The following is a 26,218-nucleotide window of genomic DNA, read 5'->3' on the forward strand; positions in this document are numbered from 1 at the left end:
AAAGAAAAAGAAAAAGAAAAAGAAAAAGAAAAAGAAAAAGAAAAAGAAAAAGAAAAAGAAAAAGAAAAAGAAAAAGAAAAAGAAAAAGAAAAAAAGAAAAAAAGAAAAATCCTAGGACCTGGAAAAGAGGAAGGTTACTGTGTCTGATAAATATTGAGAGCAAACATTAACATTTCAGTAGCCACGTTCCCAGCTCGATAGCTGTGGGGTTGAGGCCGCCCCAGGACACTGCCATGTGTAAGTTAATGTTTAAAGATACGTGTGGGTTTAGGAGCAGATTACAGTACACAATGAGCCCTGGGCAAGCCTGAGATTTCTCCATTTCAAAACATAGGAAATGCTGTAAATACCATAGCAAATGCAATTACCAGAGCGTGATAAACACCACTTCGTTAGCAGAGACCACAGGAGGCTTCTCCTGCTTCAGACATTTCTGACAATGAGCAGGAACCAGAGGCCAATCCTGAAGTCTGGACACAGAACAGGCAGGCAAATGCCTCCAGTCTGGGATTTTGTTTTTAGCCCTTCTCTGTCCTGATGCTTTGATGGAAGGTGTCTGCTCCTTCATATCCTCAACATCTGTAATGTGTTTCATGAGCAATGACTGTCTGTAAGGACAAGATGCATTCCAGTGGCTCCACTGTGCCTCTGATTTGGAAGCACCAGGACATTTCCCATCAGTAGTTCAGGTGCTTTCAGATATGGGTTAAATATAGGAGGATTTTGTCACTGGATGTGGTTTTGAGCCATTTTTATTACAGCAGGCAAGATTTGAGCACAAAGTATTATTTCCAGGACACATTTAATCGATGATTCTACACCTTTGGGAAAAGAATCAAGACTCACATTTGTTCCTCTGCCCTTTGAAACCAAGGCTTAAGAAAACACAGGCTCCATTAGGATTTCAAGGGACAGATCGTGAAGTGTTCACTCAACCCAAACAAAACGTGCCTGAACTTAAAATGTGTAAAAGGACAAAAACCAAATCATTGATGGTAGTAACAACCCTTCTGTAGAGTCTTCTTTAAAGTGTTTGTTTCCAATCCTCAGAGGCTTCCACAACATCAGCACTCATGTCCAGCATGGCACAGAGAACTTAGAAGTGATTTTTAAAAATATTCACTCCAGGCTGTCTTTTTTAATCCAGCTGATGGAGGTGGGCTTTGGATGCTACCTGGTTCCTTCTGGAGCTGCTCAGCCTCAGAGTGGGGGAAATAAACCCTCTCCAAGGAGAGCAGCACAGACATCCAGTTTCAAGAGTAACAGGACAGGGACAGGGTGCTCTGAAAGCCTACACAGCCCCTCCCAGAGCCGTGTCATGAGCCATGCAATGACTCTTCCTCCAGAAGCAGGCAGCCAAAGAGGAATGTCTTCTTCTGACCCATCTAAATCTCCCAGCTTGACCCAAGCTTTATAAATAATAGAGATTTTACCACATCAGTGGGCCACACATTTTGGTGGGTTATTTCTTCATTTACTATTTCCATGAGTTATTTTAATTTTCTCTCATTTACATTGTTATTTTTCTTTGTCTCTACTCACAGACAACTCTCCAGCAGAGGTACTTACAGACTAAGTAAGTTTTTTTCCCCCTAGATAAGCCATGTACATAGATATTCTCACTTAAGGCAACTTTTATAGATCATGAATAAACTCTCTCCCAGCCAACCCAGAACTCAGAACTCTTTTAAAGCATGAGCATGTGGCAGAGGTGCCCTATGGTTACTGTGACTAAGCCCCTTCCTCATTATTGCTCATCTTCCACACCTAAGGATGCTGCTTTAAAGGTGCAAAACAGTTTCCCCACTCTGCAACAAAATGGAACATTTTGAGTGGATGTGGCTGCTGTGTTTTTGCTTCAAAGGCTCTGAAACAGGATTTCCTTCTTCCCCCATGTAAGGGAAATTAGGATTTAAAGCATCTGAATTTCCATTCCTGTCCTGAGCCATTGTCAATACAAGCTGTTCCTCCACTTCGATTTTCCCTCATTTCTCTCCCCAGCCACCATCCAGTTAAGCACTTAAATAATTTTCCACAATAAAAAAATCTAATAAACAACATCCAGAAGAACATATTTGTGTTTGTACCCTGTTTAAAGGCTCTGGAAACACATAAAGAAAGCCAAACAAACAACTGTGCTCTGAAATGAGTGTACAGCAAAGACAAATGAAGGCAATAAACTCATTGCATTTTGAGGAAATGAAGAGGATATGAGATACCATCCACCTGAAGAAGGAAGCCAGACTTCATACCACCAACATGCTCTTTTTGAATAAACTACCAAACCCTAGCTGCTCATGCGTCACCCAGCTTAAAAAAACTCCCTACTCAAAGTACAGCACTACCTGTGCAATAAGGCTGGAAATCATGGGAGGTGAAGGGCACAGGATTTCAACAAATAAGTTTACCAGCAAAAGAAAAATAATTCAGACAGTTGTTTCTAATCCCAGAGGGCAGGAATCCGGGATCAAAAAGAATTGTCTCCACTGGACTGGGATACAGATCCCAACACACCTGCCTTGCTTTTACCTCTGCAGAATGGAAAGAGTTCTCCTGCTGCCCCTGCATAGTGAAGAAGATGGGTCAGTTTGAGGATAGAGTATGTAAATATCAGCTTGCATTTTAGTCCCACATCTTGTCTCAATATAAAAAATTGCATCAACCTTCCCCCTTGCAGTTGCTACTGGTTCCTTACTGATCTAAGAAATGCAAAAATACTGCAGAAAAAGTCCATTAAGTGCTTTCAGATCTCAGGAAATACTGTTTTTCCTTGCTTGCTCATAAGTTTTTTGGACAGAAATTTAGACCTTAGTTATATTATTTTCCTTTTGTATTTTACAGTGTCATGGAAACTTGCTTCTCCCTCGGTGTATTTTCCCCTGCTGTCATTCCTTTTACAGATAACTTGACTAACAGTTGCAGCAGCCTTGTTCCAAAAAAAGTTGACAGACTGGGGCAGCAAGAGGAGGGAGTCACTGCATCAGCTGCCAGAGACACCTGCAATGATTTGTGCAGAAATCAGCTGCAATTGGTCCACCAAAACCGTATGTTCCCAGTCCCTTGAAACCAGGTTTGTCACTTCATATTAGCTGCTGCAAGGGGCTGAGCGCTGCCAGGGCCAGCAGCCAAGCCAAGCCTGGCACCACATGGCTGCTCCTGGCTGAGCACAACAGGGCAAGGATGCTTCTCCAGGGGAATTTGGAAAGGTACTTGGCTGGCAGAGGCAGGACCAGTTTAAAAGGTTCCATCTGCAGCTTCCATTAGGGACTTGAACTCCTGCTGCCTCAGGGCCAACTTGGCTTGTCATTTGTGAAACTAAACATCAAAATGCATGGGCTGGGAGAAAATATGTCCCAAATTAAAAGATCTCATCTCCCTTCAAGCCACAATGGCTGATCTGGTTACAGGCAGCATCACAGGTGTCCTGTCTGCCAGCTGCCAGCTGGATTTTGGTGGCCGTTGATTTTAATAAATGTTTTGCTCCATCTTTTTCTGTATCTATCTCACAGGTGGGTCAGGAGAGAAAGAGGATTTGAAAGAAAATACTTTCCCTGGTTCAAGGTCAACTGGAGCCAGCAACTAAACCAAAGGACAGGTCTGCCCACAGTGCCTGTAGGAGCATCACATTCATCAAAGAGAAATCCTGGTCCAGGACTACTGAACTACATGAATCATCCTTTCCACCTGCTGACCAACTCGAAGTATCAATTTGCACACAAAAACCACACAACTCATCTATAGACTCACAGATTTACAGAAGGGCATGGTGGCTTGCATAACTGGGTTGAACAACACATAACATTCCCTCATTAATTTTGGCAGATCTTGTTCCAGAAAACTTGCCTGAGACTCATTCTGAATGCATTCCCCAAGAGTTGGCTCTAGGAAAGGTCTAAGAAAATCCAAACAGGTGGAGAGCCATGTGCAGCCAGCTATAATGTTTGCTTTCCCCTCCTGCTCCAAACCCAGTCAATGGCCCTGCAATAGCCACAGTGTGTTACTGTGATCAGGATGCCAGGACTAAAATTTGAGCACCAAATCATCTTTCAGTGGCTCCCAAGCAAAGTCAGTACCTTCACCCTCTGAGACTGAAATGTCATGGAACAAGTATGACTTGTAAGCATGACTGGATTAAAAAAACAAAAACAAAAACAAAAACAAAAACAAAAACAAAAACAAAAACAAAACAAAAAAAAAACCCACCCAACAAACAAACAAATCATTTAAAAATAATAAAAATTAATAATAATAAAAAAACTCCAAATCCCAAAACCCCATGATCTGCTTCTTTGGACTGCACATTCTGTTTTGCCTAGGGTTAGGTAGATGATACATCCACCTTAAGAACACCAGCCTCAACTCTTTTCCTTGGAGAACATGTCCCAGGTATCTGAGGAGCACCTTGAGTACACAAACCTCTGTCGAGGGAGGGGATTTGGCTGTGAACACAAGCTCTCTCAAGCATCTATTGCCCAGCACCACTCAATTTCACAGTCCAGATCCCCACCAACCCTTTCCCTGTACCTCTCCCTTCATCTTTCACAGTCTACATGTGGTGAGATGTCCCTTCTCACTTTCCCACTCTAGGAAGGCTGTGAACAGGAGGGCAGGAAAGCAGAGGTATCATCACACACAGGGAAGGAGACAGTGGACTGAAGCCAGCCTCTTCACATCTTCTAGTTGCCACTTTTCCTGTGACAGTGTCATCTCCAGAGGGGGTGGATGAGAGGGCCACTGCTCACTACAATGCTGCAATTCTCAGCCCACCTTCAGATGTGGATACTCAAGGTGGGCTTCAACCTTCCCACTGCCCTCTCTGAGGGAGGTATCAATCAGCCCCCTCAGCCACTGCTGTGTTCGCACAGAGGGAACATGACCAGCTCAGTGAAAGCTCATGACCACTTCTCCTGCCTACACAGTGCCTTTGCCCTTGGCTAAGAGACTTCCAAAGGTCAGGGGCTCCCAAAAAACTCTCCATCTAGCTAAGAAAGTACTGCAGCAGGATTTGTGCCCAGCAGCCCAAATCCATCACTGCAAGTCTCTCAACTAGGTCTGGGCTGGAAAGCCCAAGGGTATGGCATCCCTGCAGACAGCCTTGGGTGTGAAACAGAGGAGGGACAACCAGGTCTCTTCAGCCCCACCTTAGTGTCTCTCAACATGCAGAGCTCAGCCTACAACTATCAACTGTCTCTGTGGCCACCAGCCAGATGGAAAACCTGAGAGGTGTCCTGCAGGCTGGGGTCAGATGTCAAGATGAACTTGGCCACCAAGTTCAAGTACAGCAGTAGATAGCCTTGTGCCACAAAATATGGAATGATTTAGAGCATTTGGCAGAACTTCATTAAAATGTGACTCTGGATAATTAAAAGCAGCCTGGAGCCATGTGGGTCTCCTTTCCCTGCCAATTCCTGGAAGGATTGCTGCTTCACCCTTCGAGGAGGCAGCAGTACACATACACACACACACAGACACACAGACACACACACACCCCTGGTTGTGTTGGCATTTCCTTGCTCAGCAAGTTGGAAACTGGATATTTTTAAGGATATTATGTACTTGGATGTGCCTGAGACACAGTCAGAGAGAGCTGTGCTCTGGACTAATCTACATTGCCTGATAGGCAGCAAGTTGGTCCAGACACATTCACCAGCAGCTGTGGCACACATTGGGGCTCCCCTGTTGGTACCAGGAGGGTGCTGAGTGGGGGTCTCACCTCGACACCTCCTCGCCAGCACAGCTGCCATGGGGACAAAAGTGCAGATGGGTGGGGAAAAGCTCCATTTTCAATCCTAAATTCTGACTGTTCACAAATGATATCAAAACCAAGGCTCTGTTATGCCGGGTCATGCCTCCTGCATTGTGTATGAAAACCATCCAACCTACTCCTGACAGAAATAATGTGCCTCTAATAAACAAATGAAAACCAGAGAAATCACCTTATTTTTCTCCTGGGAAGCACTGCTCAGATCACCTACTGGGTGCTAAAAATATGATAAAGACCATATGCCATAGAAACATTCTGTGGATATGTTATTATGTATTCCTTTGTGATCTTTTACTCTGTGTTTTATCAGCCTGTATGCATGTGGAAAAATAGAAGACTGATAGGGATATGCCAATCAGAACTCTAATAGTCCTCTATCACAGCCTGGGTGTGAAAATTCAGAAAAGAATCAATGCAATTTCTGTGCCAAAAGGCTCCTGAGGATGTTACCCAAATGTATCAATTGTCTCGTGGTCTTCCCTTGCCCCAGACACTTGTCAGCAGTTCTCCATTTCATCTGATAGTGCTTACATGTACTTAAATTAAACACAGATCGTAGGGAGGGGATATGCCCTGGGTGGGTTTCTGGGAGGAAAACAAAAGCACTGTAAATCACTACAAAAACAATCCAGAAGTGATGGCATTTTCTATCATGCTATTAGGCTCATGGAGAAACAACTTCTCTAACCAATGCCAGGGCAAGAAATTTAAAAGAAGATTTTCAAACCTCCAGATATTGGACTTCACTTTAATTCTATTTTGAGGTATTTTTGTACTTCCCTTGCCATGTAGCACTGTTTTTAACTGAGATTATTTTATATTTCCCTAGTGTCTTAAGACCAGAGAAGGAAGAATGTCTAATGTAGCTCATACAACAAGCAAACACAAAAACTCGGGACATGGGAATTAAAGAGAACTGTCTCCACCAAGCCAAGATGCTACCTGCCCTTTTTCAGACTGCTTCTTCTCCTAAAACTGCTGACTCTGGACTCCATGACAGAATGAGCATTCTCCAGTCTTTAAATTCATCTCCCAGAACTCAGAGCAGAGAGAGAACTCGGCAAGCACAGAAGCTCTTAACTTTAATAAGAGAACAAAAATACTATTTTTTCATTTTAATTTTGTGGATAACATTAATTATCCTGGATAGCACAGTTTTCAGCTTGTTTTTCCTAGTAGCCAGGATTTGCAAGACTCACAGAGCAGAGTCACTTTCGGCATCAGCAATGTCCATCACAGCTACCACAGGAAGACCTCTGGCCCATGCATCCAAGGCAGCTGAGGCTCTCTCAGGACATGATACTATTTAATCACTTCCAAAATCAGGCTGGCCTGAAAAATTATGGGGGCTTCCCCAACTTTCCTTCTTTCTTCTTCATCTCCGGGGGCATGTTGCCTGAGAGATGGATAAAAACAAGTCCTCATAGCAAACATCATGTGAACAAGCCCTTCTCTAGTAGGCAAAGAGCTTTAGTACAAGCGGCTATTTCTCTGTGGTTTGTCCCCTCATGGTGCTGTGAAGTGTCAGTGATGGAGACCCTCTAGCACTGACCTGGTTGAGAGCATCAAGGAAGAGACAGGCTGGGACCAGCAGATGTGCTGCTGCCCACAGATGGACTCAGGGATTCACCCAACTCAGTGGCTCACAGTACATGCACACAGGAGTTGCTAAAATACAAATAATTCTGAAACTATGTCCTCTACTTCCACAGAGGAAGAATGTAATTTAATTTAATTTTTGCTTTGCACAGTAATGGCAAGGCCATTTATGCAATTACATTGCTTTTCTTATCTAGCTAGCTTTTCTGCTGCTCCAAAGTCTTCCAGGTGTCCCAGTCAGGTCATTAGTCTGTTACAGTAACCATGGTGCCACCAGAGAAGATCCAAACCCAAAGATGCTAAACAGATGCTTGTAGACTGCCAGGCTAGCCCACTAATTACCTTGCTTTTTATTTGGGACACTCACTACTCTCATGAAAGCTCTATTATTACCCAGAAAAAGCTCTGGACATCTCTCAGAAGACAAGTCCATTCATCTAAATCAATTGAGGTAACAGCATGGTTGTGGCCCTTCTGCTTGAGTCAATGCAGGGAGAGAGGCTTAATAAAAGGTACAGTCTCCTCCTGCAATCTCTGAGCTTAATTGAAGTTATCAGACTCCTTAATTTCCATGAACTTTATCTCATTGCTCTCAATGTTGCTCACGATTGGGCCAGTCCCTTGTGATGTGCATGGGATCATTTTGCAGCTCTCCTGCACAGATAATGGGGGAGGCCAAAAGAACACATTTCCTTACCAACCTGTTGACAAAACCAGTTCAAGCCCCTCTGAATAATAACTACAAGTGCTGCTAGAGATTTCTACTGTCCTTACTGACACCAGACCTCCCGTCACTTCTTGTGCAATCCCTAGTGTGCAAACAAAGCAACAAGGTCCTCTTTATGAGATCACACAACCCTGCAGAAGGCCAGGAGGAGAAATTACAGCTCCTATATTTGCACTAAAATGGTGAAACTCTGCAAGGAGGCTAGATTTCAATCACAACGTACAGCATCACCCCTTGGTTTTAGAAACAAGCTTGTGGAAACCTCTGTAACAAGCTGGATTAAAGCAAGAGATCTGCAAACATCACTAAGGGGCTGAGACAAGATGAAAAAGTCAAGATGAAGCCCCATTAGTATCTCTGCAAACACAGAGGCCAAAATGCAAGTGCCTAAAGAAACAACAGCAGGAGCTATCATTGCACTCTGAAACGGCCAGAACAAGCGCCTAAGTGAATTTATGAGATTGTGGGGTTATTGGAAAACTATGGAAAGCAGTATTTGGCTCTTAGCCCAGATTGCAAGGGGCTTAAAAATGCAGCTGGAATTAGCTTACAGCAAAAGCAGCAGGCCCAGGATGAGGGAAGTATACTCATAGAGATGTGCCTTGGGTCTGACCTCTTTTCATCACGTGCCATGGGGCTTTCCAAAAGTTAAAAGCATTTTACAGTGATGGAAAAGGCAGGTGGCACATCCCAGTGCATGAAAAAGTTTCTGCACATCTCTTTGCTCTCTTTTGCATCATCAGACACATTTGCTGGAAGGAGGAAAAGGCTGTCAGTTTTCCTTGTTTCACCCCTTGGGCAGCCCAGACAAGGCTGCCTGCATGCAAGGAGCACTGCAGACAGAAGAGGTCAAGCAGAAAGACAATGTCAGTGGTCATTTTTGGGTCACCTGCCCCATGGCCAGCTTAAGCACACCCTGCAGAAGGGACCTCTTGCTTGGAGTAGAGTGACATAAGGCAAAGACATTCATCTATCATGGGATTTTCTGGCTGAGCGTGCCAGAGCTGCAAATACAAATCATCCATTGCAATTGCACATACTTCTAGCACCATAGTCTCCCTTAAAGTGTCCACCCCAGAAATATGTAAAGAGCAGGATTCCAAAAGACTTTTAGAGTATGAGATTTGGCTGTAAAAAGAAAATTTCATGATTTCTTTATTCCAAACCTCCTCTGGCCTACTACTTTCTAAGCTGACCCTGCATGCAGCTGTTCCAACACCTGGAGGCAGAACCCTACCTGTGAACTCCTGGAACGAGTCTTTCATCCCAGCTGCCTTCTGCTCTGACTATCTCAACATTTCCACCTCTCCTCTCTGGCTGCACAAAACATCCATGATGTATTTTAAGCAACAATTTATGTCAGTACATGGCAGCTAGTGAGATCCCTGACTCCTCACTACAGTATAAGCCTCATCAGACAACCCTTCATTCTCTGTCCAAGCTCTTCCCAACTTGACACCATCACAGAACCCCTGCTTTGGATGTACCCAGGCTCCCAAACATTTATTTTGTTATTTTATTTGTTATTTTTCAAAAACTTCAAGAATAATGCTCTGAATTATGTTCACTGTGCCATGAAGCTGGCACACACCACACATTGCAGCTTAGGAGCCAGCATGGGGCAGTTCAGCTGAGCATATTTGGAAACAGAAATTGTTCACCCTGTGACAGGATGTGAGAAGACATGGTGACAATTGGGAAAGCCACCACTACATGTAACAAGGCAGACAGAGAAGGGAAACACTAAAGAGAGCTGTACCTGGGAAGAGCTGAGGAACAAAATTCTAATATTTCAGCAGGCAGAAATGTCATCCCTTTCCCAGGCTGGGGGACACAGGCGCCGGGAGCCGGTGCTCGGCTGGGCAAACACAGATGCAGGAGCTGAATGGGAGCACAGTCAGCCCCAACTATTTTTAACTGGTGCAGAGGAAGCTTTTACTTTTCATTATGAAGGCGAAACAAAGTGTCCATCAGTTGTGCTGAATTTGTTCACTTGACGGGTGGGGGTTGAAGCACGTAAACCCCCCAGCCCCTGTCTATGGGACCAGCAGCTCTAATCCCCCCCAGCCTGCTCACAGCTGCGTGGGTCAAAGAGTGCAACAGCTGAAATGCACTTTTGATACATATGCTGAGGGCTGTCCCAGCTTACCCTGGGGGTTTCTGCCTGCTGATTTCCATTAGACACGACCAGTGAGATTCCCTGCTGGCATAAACGAGCACCAGCCCATCAAGATCCCCTGCATTTAGCTCAGCATGATGAAATAAACAGTGCAGAGGCATCACAAGCAGACACTAGCAGTTGGATCTGGTGGTCCCCCAATGCCACTTTGCTACCCTGGACAAAAATCCATGGATTTGGCAGCAGAACCACCTTTACTTGCCAAGTATGTTGCTTGTGGCAACAAGGGACAACTGGGGAGCAGGGAAGGTGGGAGGGAGGAGGCAGGGCTGGGACCAGAGCACTCCACCTCCCCCTTCTTGCCCAGACAGGGTTACAGCTCTGCAATTTAATTGTAGGATAATTAATTTCCTCTTAAACATCAATTTCTGCTGCTGTCCCCTCACATATATTTGAACAGCACCATTCCATACTCCCTCCCCAAAATATCACTAGCAAGAAAACACTTGCTCATGGGGCATCCCAAGGAGAGGAGCTGTGTCACTGGCCAGATGGCCACACAGCAGCTCAAACTGTGTATGCTGGCATTTGGCCAGGTGGTGAAAGGAAAAGGCTCAGCCAGTTACTGAATGCCCTGCATCCATCTCCCAAACAAGCCACTCATACATCTGCTGTCACACATAAATATCACACCTCAGGTGAATCCACAGAAGACACAAGTGATGATACCTGTCCTGTCCATCCTGACCTACAAAAGGGCTTAAAATGTTCTCAGCTACCAGGGGAAACCACCAGCCTCACAAAACAAGGTTTGGCACTAAACCAGCTCTCCAAGTTCCACTTTTTTCAAAAGTATATGCACATCCAGAACATGCACACACGACAACAGGTTGCTCCTTTCTGCCAAATAAGCATTTATTAAAATCCTGCATTTATTACACACACTACAATCCTATAAAGGGGCTCAGAAATCTCCAACAGTGGGCCTCTTTGGACTTTACATACGTTCTTAAGGGAGGATTGCCAAGAGGGTGAACTGCTTTCTGTGGCCTTCCTTGAAAGGAGAAAGACACATTTCATCTGTCTTGTTCAGAAGTAAGTGCTGGCATCACTCAAAGGAACTCTACCCTCATCACTCACATAAAACATGCCCTCAAGAGTCTATTTTTCCCCAGCTGCTACAAAGGCAGCTCAGGGCGATTAGTTCAGTAGATGTTTATGCTGTTATGTGGAGTCAAGCAAGAATAATCCCTTACAGTCTATCATGGTCCAGGCACTGGTCTCGCTACATGAGATGAACACAGGAGTTCAAAAGCTAAGATCTGCTCCTGAACCTTTCAGCTGAAATTAAAAAATGAAGTCTAGAGATAGCAAACCCAGGAATGATCTGGGTGGAGGAGGACAGGATCACAAGTAATACTATTTTCAACCTATTGCTCATGAACAAGTTGATATCGAGCTTTGCTCAAATCCACTGGAAGCTAAAGAGGTTAACGTGGAGGTCAACTTTGAAGACAGTTTAATATTTCCTCACCAGTGTGTTATTTTGCTAGTGATACTACCCAAGGAACAGGAAAATCAGGGACCTGCTGCTCTGCATTCATATACATATGTTCACAAAAGACATGGAAATGCTTGTGCTTGCTTTGAAAACAAGGACTGGAAAGCAAATGAATCCCTTACCCGGTTGTCCTCTTGAATCTCCCAGTCACTGGAGAAGCTCAGCACATGCTGTGCCTGAGAGCAGTTGGAAAACTGGAAAAGGCTGGCAAACATCCTTCTATTCTCCTGGGTATCAGGGAAAATTGCCTCCTGGAAGTTGACTCCATGTGGCAGAAGAATGTAGTTCTCATCCATTCTGGAACACAGATTGCAAGGGCAGCCCACTGTGAGAATGAACAGCACTCTCTCTCCTGCAGAAGTCACCTGTCATGCTTCAGTGTGGCTCAACAAAAAGCCACACAGACTTTTAGCCAGCAAGTGGCTCTCAGCTCTCCTAGCACGTAAGTCACCAAAATTACTATTTCCACCACAAGGACCAGATCAGGCAGCAGCAGTAAGGACCAAACAGGCTCCTTCCACCCTGCAGACACCTGTGAAACCCCAAGGAAGGGGTGAAGGAGGCAAATCTGTATTTTGGGCCAAAGTTTCTACTGAATTTGCATCACTTTGCCCTTAAGCTCAGAGTTTAAGTACTCCTTCAAGCAGTCAATAAATAACTTGTGTCAATAAAATGTGTTTAAAGATGTTGCTGCAGACTAAGCTCTAGACAGCATCAAAATTAGTTTTGTTATGCACCCAGTGTAAGGATATACCAAGTATTTCAAAACAAGCCACTGAGCAGTATTTCGCAAATGCTCTTGAATTAAAAGGTCATGGTGATGGCTCTGTTCCCACATTGTGGTTTATTTTCTTATTCTTTCGATGAGCCCAAAGTCAGGGTTTGGCTGGGACTCGGGAGAGTAGATGGAAAGCTATCGGGTGAGTATTTGGGAATGGGTTTTAAATTCCCATGCCAAACTTCGGCAAACAGGCGCTGGCTTCTCTCCAGCTCTGTGACCGTCCCGCCGTAAAAACAAAAGCAGCAGCACTCGCGAGCTACTCAACAGCAGCTCCCTGTGCATGTGCTGGCCGACAGTGCTGGAATACTATGGGAGTTTGGTGTTTCGGGCTTCTCTTTCCCTATGAAACTGCGAGTGGAAGCGCTAAGGAGAAGGCGCTGCGCGGAGCGCGGCAGCGGGACGGAGCGAACCCTGCGGGCAGGAGCGGGCGCGCATCCCCCGCCCGCAGAGATGCCCCGGAGCCGGGATGCGACATCCCAATCCCTCCCCGGACCCCCCTACCCCGGACTCACCGGAGGAAGAAGAAATAAGCGTAGCCCTGCATGACGGTGTGCGAGTGGCAGGAGAAGTAGCCGAGGCCGGTGAGGTTGAGGCGGGAGCCGGCGGGCACCTCCAGCATGCTGCCCCACGCCTGATCGCACAGCAGCTCGATCTCGGCCGAGTAAAAGAGGTCCCCGGCTCCCTGCTGGGGGCCACCGGGGGGTCCCCTCTGCCAGGGCAGGTAGTTGTAGGCGCCGTAGGGGTCGGGGTGCAGCGCCAGCACCCGCGCGTACACGATGATCGCGGCCAGCTCGGCCCGGCAGCCCTCGCTGAGCGGCCGCCACTCTGCCGGCAGCTGGCAGCCCCCCGCGCCGCCCGCCCGGGTCCCCAGCACCAGCACCAGCCCCAGCACCAGCACCGGCACCGGCACCGGCACCGGCACCGGCAGAGGCGACATCGCGGGCGGCTCCGGGCCGGGGGTCAGGGGGGTTGGAGCGGGGGGCAGGACGGCCCAGAGGGGCAGCAGACTGCCCCGGAGGCTGCGGGGGACCGGGGGTGGGCGAGAGCGCAGGGAGGCAGCGAGGCGGAGATGGGAAGGGCTGGGGGTGCAAAGGGGAGGGAGGGAGGAGTGGAGGGCGCCAGGGGCCGATGCCCAGAGGGCTGAGAGCCGAGCAGACAAGGGGGCGAGGGGGCGAAGATGCAGAGGGGCAGGGGATGTACCGGGACAGAGATGCGAGGAGTAGAGATGCAAAGGGGAGGGATGGGAAAAGGCAGAGATGAGAAGGGGGCAGAGAGGCAAAGGGGAGGGATGTAAGTGAGAGAGGTGCAAAGGGGGAGGTGAAAAGGGAGGGATACAAAGGGGAGGGATGCAAAGGCAGAGTTGCAAAGAGGAGGAATGCAAAGGGAAGAGGTGGACAGGACGGAGACTGCAAAGAGGGAAGATGTAGAAGAGCAGAGATAGGAAAGGCAGGCACAGTCCGGGGTGAGGGCAGCTGCTGCCAGACACTCTCCGGGCCCGGAGTGAGCACTTGGTGGCACCCAGGGCTTTGGAAGGTGAAGGTGTGGCACATAGGGTTTTAGAAGTGCAAGGGTTCCAGTGGAGCAGGGGGCTGTGCACAGCTCCACTAGGAAAGAAAATCCTGAGAAACTTAAGATGTGTTTGTGTAGAAACTTGTAGCTCTAGTCATCCACTTCTCCCACTTCAAATGAGGCTGCAGAAAAACTTGCAAGTGTAAGAGACCAGATCTTCCCAGCAGCCTGCAATTATTTCCCAAAATACATCTGGTGAGCAAGGTAAAACTAAAAGACCAGGTTCCAATATATTTTTACTTCCCACTGCTTCATCCTAGAACAGTCGGATGCAGCTTAGGGCTTCTCCAGCTTTTTGGCAGATAGCTCAAAGACTGACCCTCTCCCCACATACAAACTGCAGTGGAGCTTCTCCCAAGGATCCCTGGGGACCTTGCACTACTCATAGCCTCCAACAACCTCTTTTTATTTCAGTATTCTCCTTTTCCCACATCTCATCTCACTTGGAATAATAGTCAGGAATGGGCATGGGATGCTTAAAATCTTTTGGAGCTTTTTTTTTTTTTGTATGAATATCATGGAGACACAGTCATAGTTAAATCTCTCCCTGGCTGTAAAGGTTACTTGAAGTCAGCATGTCCTGGCTGGTTCCTTTAGTCTCACCCTCCATCTGTCTCCATCTGCCTCTCCAGCCCTCTACAAGGACTAGGAGCTCTTGGAAGCAGAAGGTGCTCTTTGTTCCATGCTTATGCTGCACCTGATATCGGAGGATCCTTGTGCAGGACTGAGGTTTGAAATAATAAGCAAATTAATGAATCATCAGTTGAATAATGCTGAGTCAACTTCATAATAGTGAGACAAAACATCTTCAGTGACAAGTGACTTCCTCTGGAATAGTGTCATCAGTCTCATCTGTGTGCTGAAGAGTTTAACAAAGTAGTATTCATATTTCATGATGGCAAAGATGCTACAATATATTTCATCATAGCTTTATGCATGAACAGCAAAGTTGGTTCTTGCTAAGAGAAAAAGATTTTTACTTTTTTCCCTAAAAAAAATTCAGAGTGGCAGATAGAGTTTTTCTAAATTTTTCCTCTGTTTCTCAAAGATCAGTAAATTGCTTTTAACTTTCAGGAAAAAGTTTAAAAGACAATTTTGAATTTTTTAAAGAAAATACCTTCAAGAAATCCCAAAAGACCAACAGGCTCAGTATCTCTTTAATGTTAACTATTATGAAAAACTGCTTTTTGCTTTGGAACCTGAAGGGACAAAACTGGTACACAAGGTTTCAGAGCCTCTTTCAGTAGGTTTTAGATAAATAAATAAAGAATAAAGAGTAAAACAAAGAATTAAGGCTGATGTTGACTTCAGATAAAGCTGAGGCAGTTTTGGAGGCATTTTGTGCAATCCAGTGTAAATGGAGGCTTTGATACGAACCTCAGGTTTCTGTTGAGAAATGGTACCTTGAGATACTGGCAAAGAATAAATAGAGAAGTGTTGCAAGGGGTGGGAGAGACATTCAGCCCATCCAAGACATTCTCTCCATGTCTGTCCATGTCTTTCCAAGTGTTATGACTGGTGTCAGAGCCTGGCAGCTTCAGCCACACAAATCTTGTGTTCAGTGTGGGCAGCAGCATGCGAGTGTTTATGACTTCAGTGCCATTGCTCTGGAGGCAGAGCTCTAAGAATCTGAAGAGATGTTTGAAACCATAGGTTGGGTGGTTTTGTCCTGGGAACCAAATTCTCAGCTTGTGTGAAATGCAGTTGCTATTTCCTCTGTGTATACATAAAAGATTGATATCTTCTGGGTAGTAAAGCCTCACATTTAACCTTCATCTCTGTTTACTGTGCATTGCAAGTAAGTAATGGTCAGCTGTCCTCAAGCCACTTTGGAAATATCTGATCTAAGCTGTGATCTTCTGCTGTTCCTCACATTTCATTTAGCCACCATATAACATAATTTAGCTGGGAGGGAAGACAGGGTGAGAAAGGACAGGCAGCTCACAAGCAAAATATGGAAGTCTTTCCTTAATGCTACTATTAATAGCCTAAACTGCTTGTATTTGACCAGAGTGTTTGAATCAGTGAGCCAGCTCAGAAAGCACAACAGCATTTGCTGGCATACTCTGATGCTGGCTGATGCTCTCCAAATTGCTTTTTGGTGGTGATCACCAGAGTGTGGATGCAAATAATTAATGTTCTGTGGAATTTCTCTGTCATTCTGCAGAGTGGTCATGTCAGCATTTTGAGGATATAGCAGGCATCCATGGAGTTGATTTCAGAGCTGGATGAGATGAAGGGGGCTCTAGCCATAACTCTGGAGCAGACACAGTAGGTGTGCAAGTCTGCACCTAAAAATACCTCTCCCTTGGAAATGCCTAATTTCCTTGGTCTCTTCCATTCATGTTTGCATTCATGTTTGCTGAACATGTTTGATGGTGCCCACTGTCACTGTAAGGACATGAGGTGACTCATCTTCTCCTGTGCCCTCTGTGACATGTCTCCAGCTGAGACCTCTCCCCGTCAGGAGCCTCTCTGGAGATTTATCAGTGTGTAACCTTTCCTTACCATACCAACAAGCTGATCCCTTTGCTGTTTCAGTTCATTAGCAGCTCTCAGATGGGTATTTTGATAAAGAGTTCAAACCACCTACATTCAGTGATTTTGTTCTTAAATTTCTCTCCACAGAAGCATCATCAATTTTCTTCTCTCTTCCTTCATTTCTGAAGTAGTGAAAAGTAACAGGAGCATCTGAATCTGTTCCAGGAGTCCTTTCTCTTCCAGCTCTAGATAACGAGGAATTAGTGACATGAAGTAAGGATTTAAAGCCCTCCCTGGAGACCACATCTTTCAGATCTGTGTTTGCTGTTTCTCTGCAGGGATCCACCGGCTGATCTGAGACATTCTTCAGTGCAGTGTGAATATTTTGTACTGTGAACTCAGCGTGGGTCTGACAAGTGCTGTAGCCAAAACCAGCTAATCAGAGGAACACCAATAGAGCCAATTACTGCTCAGGCTGCACTTTCAGCCACTCATGCATGTGCCACAGTTATTCATTCACTTCCTCTGCTTAGATAGTCTTGTAGACTTTGAGACAGGCTCATGATTTTCCCAGGCAGGAGCTCTTCGTTTTTTTTCCACACATTTTTACAGATATTTAAATCAAAGGTTTCTCTCCCTGGGCTATGTAATTTTCTTTGCTGTTTCTGTGGCAATGTGGGTGATTGAAACCTTTTATTAAAACATTGTTCTGCTCTCTTTGCCTCTAAAGTATTGACTGAGTTGAGTGTTAGTCCTGGTATCAAACTGGAGAGCATGGTGCTCAGTCTGCCTGCCTTTCTGGTGGGTATAAGTGATCTGAAACCTCAGCTCAGATGTCTTTTATTTATATATCTGCAGTGATTCCTTTGTAGTCCAGGGTACAAAATATCAAACTCAGATTTTTTTCCCCCCTCCCACCACTCTTTAAACTGGGTGACCTACAAAGATGAGTATTTGGCTGTGCTAGTGTCCCCACAGGAAGAGATGTTTTTGTTAGTTTCTTCTATCTATGCTTCTCTAATTTGAGTAATTCTTCTCATAGTGTGACATTTGGTCCATTGTAGTTAACTATTTTTGTACCAATACTGGGCTGGCTGATTCCTATTTAAAAAAAAAAATAAAAATAAAAAATCACATTTCCTGGCCATAGTTCTTCATGTTTTTTCTTTTGAAGAGTAATCACAACATTGAAGAAACTGGACCTGTCTTTGGGGATCAGCTGGGAATACACTGCTGTCTCAAAGAGTTTGGAAAGATTTATTTTATGCACAGCAGTAAAAAGACTTTCTGTAGAATCAATGAGAATTCAAATGGAAAAGTGATTAGAAGGATGAGGTAGTTGGTATAGATGGAGGTCTTTGGTTATACCTTCACTGTATCCTTCTTGTCTCTTTTGGCCTTTACCTTTTCCCCTGTCCATCTAGACAGAATCATAGAATGGGTTGGGTTGGAAGGGACCTTAAAAGATTCCCCAGTTCCAACCTCCCTGTCATGGGCAGGAACACCTTACACTATACCAGGTTGTTCAAAATCCCATCCAGCCTGACACTGAACACTGACACTGCCCAGGGATGGGGCATCCACAACTTCTCTGGGAAACATGTTCCAGTGCCTCATCACCTCTCAGTAAAGAGTTTCTTCCTAATAGCTAATACAAACTTACTCTTAGTTTGAAACCAATCCCCCTTTTCCATTCTGCCCTCACTATGGTCACTGAATCCTGCTCTCCTTTCCCTTTCCCTGATCTCTGACAAACCTCACCAATTCAAATGCAGTTTCCTTTGGATCTGGACCTCTGTCCTGTTAGCTCCCACCTTAGCCTGGTTCTCTGACATCTGAGGACATCTGGTCCTCATCTCAGATCCATTGTGTCTAAAGGGGAACTGTTTTTCTCTTATCTACCACTTGGACTTAAAACCTGGATGACATCTTCACTTTAGACTTCCCTCTGTATTCTCAAGGTCGACACTTTCCCTGTAGCCTCTCCCAGACATTCTCCCTTTCCTGCCACTCACAAAACAAAGATGCTTTTTTGCCTCATACCTGGAATCCTGCAGCATCTTTTCCTGAGCAGACCCAGCCTTGGCCCACCACTGTTTATCCAACTTATTGCCATAGCCAGTCCTCTTCCAGCTCATCATGACTGAGCATGTTCACCTCCCATCTTTTCCCTGGATTCCCTTGGCTACCTACCTCCTCCACCCTCTGTCTACAGAAGAGCTCTGAGGCAAGGACTTCCTTGGCTCCACATTTCTGCAGCATCTGGATCGTGAGCTGTGACTACAGGTCCAAGAACAAGAATAGCAACAACATGCAAGCTGATTCCAGCCCAAGTCAGGAGAGGCCAGAAGTTGCTGCACTCATAAGCCTGTTCATAAATCAGTGTGAAATGTGCTGTCTGAACGTAGCTCCCAGTAGACACACATCTGCATAACACACCACTGACACAACCGACGGTGGGAAAGACATCCAAACAGAGCATTCCCACAGATGGGGAGAAAGGAATAAAGACATAATTTCCCTGTCCCTGGGGTGAACCCTGCCTCAGGTAAATGCACTTTTTAAGCATCAGAGGTTTTGAAGGCAGAGGGACTGTTAGGAAAGTCTAATTTGTCCACACTGATGATGTCACTCAGGGACTCCTGTGTCATGATCATTACTGAATTTAGAAGGAAGTGGAAGACACACAATTCTCACTTTAAAATCTCAGGTGGTAGAGAAGATAGGTCATCCCTTGGTCAGTTGTCCCAATGCTAAAATCTTATACTTTTTCTCCTTCTGGATCTCCCTGGCTTCAGATTCCATCCATAGGTTCATGTCATGCTGTTATCTGCTATGTGAAAAAAAAAAAAACTCCTCTTATTAGAAATTCTCACACAGCTTTGGCATTTATAATTCAATAATCAAGCCTAGTCTCCAAAGAGCCAGGGAGAGAGCAGCAGCACCACATCTATTTGGTTTTCTGCTCTTTTATCCAAGAACCACATTTATTCTGCTAGCCAGCATTACACAAGTATGGAACAATTTTCATTTGTCACTCCTGAAGAAAAAATTGTATTGGCAAAGTAAAACTTGCCCTTCAATCCAAGCTTCACTTATCAAGTGAAAAAGTAAAACTTGCCCTTCAATCCAAGCTTCACTTATCAAGTGAAGGCAATTCTGGCCTGGTTTTGGGCCAGAGCAATAATCCCTCCAGCACCCAGTCACTCACACTGGTTCTTTTCAGCTGCATGAACACAAAAGAGTGATGAAGAAAGTGATGCTTACATATCTAAGTCCTAATGTAACAGTCATATTGTAAGACTTTGGCTTCTTGTCCAGAAATAAAAAGATAGAGATGTGAAATGTTTTGTCTTTGCTCAAGTCTTCTGGATTTTTATCTTGTCCCTCCTATGTTTCCTGAGAGTTGAATTTTCTTCAGTTTTCAAATCACAGCTGGAGGTAACATGTTTGACACAGTCTTCTTCTAGAGTGAATTTAGTGTGCTAAGTGGTAACAGATTGCTGGAGCTGCCTTCCCTCTGTGCCCCCAGCAGAAGAGAAGCAGGACACACCAGAGCTGTGGAAGGGGTTTCCTTTCAAAAGGACCAAGATGCTCCCAAACAAAGCCCTCTCTGTCTTTGTGAGTACAAAGATGTGCAGGTAGATCCAGCAGAAACAGGTCATCAGAGACAAGTATCCCTGTGCAGCCTTTCTTCCTTCTTTACTCAGAAACCAGCACCTGCTCTCAGAGTGTCTTATGTAGAGCCCAAATGGAAATAAGAATCATTATCCTCATGCTATTACTGTCTGAATAGCAATGGGCACTTGTGTATGGGAGGCTGCCCAGCCCCAGCTTGGGATGATCCCACACAAATGAACATTTCTTCTTGCAGTTTGGCTGGATAGAACAAAAAGGGGGAAAGGGCATTTTATAATGAGAGACCTTGGCACCATGGCTGGTTAATGCAATTGAACTCACTCTGCTCAGTTTTCACAACTGGGTTCTTACTTTGATGAGTTAATTCCCTTTGACGTCCCTTCTGTCCCTCCCCTGCTTTCATTGAGTCTAAAATAACCCAACTGTCCATCTTGCTTATGGAATTACTGAACTTTTAAGAGAACACAAAGTGCTCTCCCACAAGGATTTGGGATTAAACCTCTCTTGTTTATGTTAAACATAACATCTTAATTCTTCCACTGCTGGAGGGCAAATGAGTCCACACAACCCCAAAGAAACCTGCTTTCAAGCCCTATAGCAAAGGTCAGTGTGATTTGTTTCTCATTACAGATGTTCTTTCCAGTAAAGTTGTCTCATGGTATATGACAGTTCTATTACAAAACACCTCTATATGATTTAAAGCATTTTTGTTTAAAATCTTTTCCATGATAAACTAACAGATGTTAGTTTCAGCACAGTTCTCTCAAACTGCACTAATCAATGGAGTACCTGATTATTTTTCCTGGGGTGGGGTGAGGAAAACAACTGTTTCCCATCCCACATCTCATTCAACACCCAAAAAGATCTGGATTTGGAGTGGGTAATCCCACAGAAGCTGGCATTTCTTTGAACTGGGTCTGACTTCAATCTCCTGGCTCTGGGGCTGTGTGCGCCTATGTACAGATGTGCATGCACATCTGGAGGGGAAGACTTGTGGCAAAGAGGGGCAAGGCAGCACAGATTACTGAGTGATGGATTACTGTAGACTGCCATAGGCTTAGAAGTGCCTCTGCACCCCAGGAAACCCCACAGATGAAGGGGTAGGAAATAATGAGGGATGAGGCAGACACAGGGATGCAGAGCACAAGAGAAAATTAAAGACAGTGGGGAAAAAGCAGAGGAAGTGGGAGAAATAGACTCAGGACAGGAAGAAAAAGCCAGTAAGGGAAGTAGCTTGTCAAGGAAAATTTTAAGCATAGAAGGAACAAATGAAAGAATTAAGTTAACCAATTGGACAGTATATAGTAAAACCAGAGAAATAAGGACAAGAAAGGAAGGGAAATGAGGAAAAGGGAGGAAAATGAGAACCCTAAGCCTTTTTTTTTTTTTTTTAACATGGCCACCTATTGGATTTGTCCCATCAGAGAAACATGTACATCCCCACAGGAGTTGTCAGACTTTCTGTAACACCAGCTTTCACACTCACACTGGCCAGCTTGCATTGCCTCTTGTCCTGCAGAAAGCTGTGCTTAGCCTGAGTGTCATGTCCTGCCTCATGCCCTCTCTCAGGTGCTTCCTGTTCTCCTGACCCTCCTGGAGCCAGGGAACTGCTGAGCCTGCTCCATCACAACCCCACCATCACCTCCAAACCACCTTTTTTCTCATGGGCATTCCCTCACCTTCTTCAATTTCTGGGCCATTTTAAATGAAGTACCAGGAGGAGAGAGGTGAGTTTTCTTGTCTGGGGTGGCCTTATAAGCTGTGTCCTGACAGTGCAGGGTCATAACCTTCCCACCAACTTCCAGTAACACTCTCACTCCCCACAAACCATCATTCCCCAACTGCCAGGCAGGAAGTTTCTCTCTTTAACTGCTGCTGAGAGGGCATTAAACAACCTAGAAAAGAACTCACAAAATGGGTCAAGGCCCTGCTCTATTACCATATGGGCTTTGTATTTTTCTGCCTTAAGTTGGTCTTGTTCTTTTCTGCTATGCTGTAGAATAGAGTTCTATCCACAGATCAACTGACATGAAAGCACATCCCGTCACCATTGTGCAGGGGGTTCCTTTGAATTTTAAAAATTACCTTTTGCAAATGATAAAAAGGCTGCACTTAACCCAGTGAGTTAACCCAAGCACATGGCTAAGGCAATGAAATGGGCTCTGATCCAGCTCCCTCATAAAGAATCCTCCTCTTCTCATGGCAATCAGCTGGATTGGTGCTGAGCACAACTGTCCTAAGGGGAATTTCTTTTCTCTGGAGCTGGGTCAGCAATGCCACCAATATTCATGAAGGATTCACTTGAATGCTTGTGATGAGGGCAATGCTGCTGATGGGTTCCTATTGGTAATTCAGTCCTTGTCCCAAATTCCTTGGCAATGAGAAGTTCAGAACCTGCCTCTGCTGAAACTCACCCACACAAGTGCTGATGACCCAGTGGCAGAGACAGCTGGCCGTGCTGCTGTGCAGGGATCGTTGCATTCACATACACACAGCAGCCAGTGCAAGGCTGGCTAATTCACATCATATGACAAGGCCAGGACAGCTGTCCCCTGGCCACCATTTCAGGGGCTGGGGACATATGTACAAAACAGGTGCTGTTGGAGCCAGTGAAGGATACAAGGTCCAGCAGCAGCAGCCAAAGCAAATTATTTACTGGATTATATGGCCTATCAGCAGAGCTGCTTGGCTCCTCCTTGGATTGTCTGGGGTGAAATATCACATTTTATATGCTTATCTGGGGTGAGATTTCTGCAGAAAAGATTTCAACAGTCTCTTCACCAGGGCAGTCTAAAGAGTAATGCCTTTTTTTTCTTGTGTAGGAGATTTCTTCCTATGAGTAGAGGCAAGACTTTCATATCTGGCTGAAACATGGGGATGGAGAAGGAGATTGACTGGAAGGATAAGATTTGGGGACAAAAATGCCAAGGTAGGTCATTTGGGTACCAGCTTCTTACTTCATAAAGGGATTGTGAATTCACATCCATTAACCTCTTTATGGCACTCAGCTAACATGGAGAAAAGCACCACAGGAAAGTCCATACAAGTGTTAATAGTTCTGCCTCTCAAATTGTTACAGATTCAAGGATGGGATTTCAGAACATTTGCACACTGAGCAGTGAAGATAAAACGTAAGTGCTCACTAGGAGGGCACATTTCAAACTGTTGCTCATGGCTCAGTGCCCTGAAGAGACAGCAGGAGTTTTTGTGCTACTGAAGATTTACCATTATTCATTTGCATCTACGTGCACGTAGCACTGAGACAGAGGGAGAGACCTTCTCTGTTCATCCCATCTCCAATTCAACAGTTAGAGAAGAGCTGCTTTTTGAAGATACCCTGCTAAAAACCCTGCTGTACAGAGATTTGCTGGAGCTGGGCACAGGCAAGCCTGAGGTCCTGAAGCACTTAGAAGTGGCATTCATAACACAGACAGCCCAAAGAAGTTGTCCACCTTACTTGGAGAGTCAATCAACAGCAGGAATTTCTGGGAATAAGAGCACAAATTCATTTGCTCACAGCTTTCCCATTGCAGCCCTCTGTCCTCTCACCATGAGTTTGCTGCTAAGTTCATATCTGAGCCCTGTCTGCTACACAAGTGATAACGACCACAGGGGGAAGGGAAATATCTCTTCCACAGAGGTGCATGTTAATCTCTAGTTTGGATTAAATATATCTCAGCTGCTAGAAACAGCTGAGAAAGATTTTTTTTCTTTGCTGTTTTTAAGTGTGATGCATTCTTCTTCTTCATCATCCCCTCATGAAGGGGGAAAGAAAAGCTTGGATAAAAACCTTACTCCAGGGCAAGAAAAGATCCAAACTGCAGCTTTGCATAAATCTGTCACTTTGATTCCCCTGAGAAGAACTACAAATGTGAAAAATGGCAGAGTAAAGCAAGTACAGGTGTTAAGTCCTCTTTTTTTTTTATTGTGGGGAGAAAAAAAAAAAGGGAGAAAACATTTTTTTGTGGGTTGTGAGCAACCCCCTGAGCACGGTGCCTTTCACTCAGCTTTATGCTTCATTAGCTCTTCCAGAACTATCTCTATGTCCATGAAATCTTGTTTCTAAATGAGAAAGGAAATGGGGAAATTGTCCCTCATCAGTATCTGCAAAATCCACATTAATATCTCTTTGCTGTGTCTGCTGTTTTATTCGCTCTCTAGAACAATTTGTAGGGCTTTTCCCCCTCTCTCTCACTTTTAAACACTAGTGGATCAAAGATTTTTCTGAGTTTGGCTCATGTGTGGGAGGGCAGCTTCTGAGGACACTCAGTGATGTTTCACCCCAGGGTCAGCTTTGCATCCTGCATTAAACTTGGCTCTTTAACTTGCAACAAAGGAACACTGTTGTTACAAACACTTTTTTCTGTCCTCAATCCTTTCACTTCCAAACGCTTCTGCAACAAGTGACCAGATTTTGCTCCGGCAAGTGACGGCAGCCGTGGGGGCTGAATTCATCTTTGCTGGCAGTGCCCTGGTTGCACCCAGCAGGACCGACAGCACCTGGAGGCAGGGGCTGCCCCTCGGTGGCCCCTGTATTTGGGGCATGCTGCAGGGCCCCTCACACCAGCAGGAACGGCACAGGCTCGTCCTGCTCTGCCTGGGGCTCCTCCTGCCCCCAGCCATCCCACGCAGACCCTGTCTGGCTGCAGCCCAGCTCCACACCCCTACCTTTGTCCCTTAATCTTCCATGCTCTCATTAAGCAGGAGGTGTTTTCCTTAAGGCTCCATTGTGCAGAAGGAAATTGCTTTTGCCACTGCAGTCCCAAGGGCTGTACATTTCTCAGGCAATTAGGCCTTTATCAGGCTCAACGGTGTAGAGATAAGGATTGCTGAATATCTGTTGGCTGACACAGATTGACATAGACATATAGCTTAATTAATGTAAGTGAAATGCTTTGAAGTCCTTTTTATTCTTCTTTTGGGGCTGTTTTTGTTTGTTTGGGGGTTTTTATGTTGTTGTTCACTAGTTTGTTTTAAGGCTTTGCCCAGTAAATTGGTAAAAGTATATTTGGAGTAAATGCAGTGAAATTATTTAGGACATTGTTGGGTACCACTGGTCACCATGTCTAAGTCTGGCAAGCTGCTCTCTCCAGTCGTGATGGCATTGGTGACGATTTCCCTCCTGTGACAGTCTCAGGACCTGATGGGACTGGAGACCCCAGATTGCTCACCCCTTTCTCACACTCAATCACAGCAGGACTCAGGGTGCTGAGCCAGGAGCCCCATCTCTTGCTCTGACATTGGAGAAAGCTGCCCACACCAGGACATCTCTAATCCTACTCAGCTATAAGCCGACTGGATGTGGAAAATGGTTTACCCACCAAGGGAGTTTTGTATTACAGTGCTGCGCTGCTTGTGCTGGAAGCCAAATTAATAGTAAGGTTTGGCCAAGTTCTGCATAGTTTGAAACCTGATTTTTTACTCAGTTTCTGTCTGACAAAGAGCACGATTTTGGCATCTCCATCAGCAGCTTTGTTTTCTGGGCTGTTACTCCCATTCCAACAAGCAAGGCACAGGTGGCCTATGCTCAGACAGGATTCCTGTGGGTCTTGTGACTTTAGGGATGTAAGTCTTGTGACTTACATGGGGATGAGTTTAAACAGATGAAAAGTGAGAATCTGTGGAATTTCAGCAGCCTCTACAATTAATATGCAATGACAGAGGTAGGATGAATTCCACCATTGCAGTACATGGTTTTTCCTGAGGACAGGCAGTCCAGGCTAATGTACAGCTCTGCTCCTTGTGTGGTGACTGGGAGATCACACTGAATCACACCAAGAGTTGTGCTGGATTGTGATTGGAGTTTCTCATTTCAGTGATCGACCAACCCTCACTGAAACAAACAGGAGGCTAAAACAGATGTTTTTAATGTGATTTGGGTTGGCTGTCAAAACCCAGCATTATTTGTGATCATCTCTCTTACATCCCTCTGAGATTGAAGAAACTTATTATGGACAAGTGCAATCATATACAGATAT

At 45.1% G+C, this 26,218-nt stretch overlaps 1 protein-coding gene across 1 annotated transcript in view; it reads right to left on the bottom strand.

The window, feature by feature from the left end:
- CCDC3 (coiled-coil domain containing 3) overlaps window positions 1-13,828 on the bottom strand; it is a 34,909-nt gene extending 21,081 nt beyond the window's left edge. Inside the window, exons 1-2 of the mRNA XM_015629538.2 lie at window positions 13,064-13,828; window positions 11,893-12,067 (exon numbers count right to left, since the gene is read on the bottom strand). Coding sequence (XP_015485024.1) covers window positions 11,893-12,067; window positions 13,064-13,488 — 600 coding nt within the window. The 5' untranslated portion in view covers window positions 13,489-13,828. The remainder of the gene's footprint in view (window positions 1-11,892; window positions 12,068-13,063) is intronic.
- Window positions 13,829-26,218: the final 12,390 nt, after the last annotated feature.

This window comes from Parus major, chromosome 1A, assembly GCF_001522545.3.
Source record: "Parus major isolate Abel chromosome 1A, Parus_major1.1, whole genome shotgun sequence".
Classification (NCBI taxonomy): domain Eukaryota; kingdom Metazoa; phylum Chordata; class Aves; order Passeriformes; family Paridae; genus Parus; species Parus major.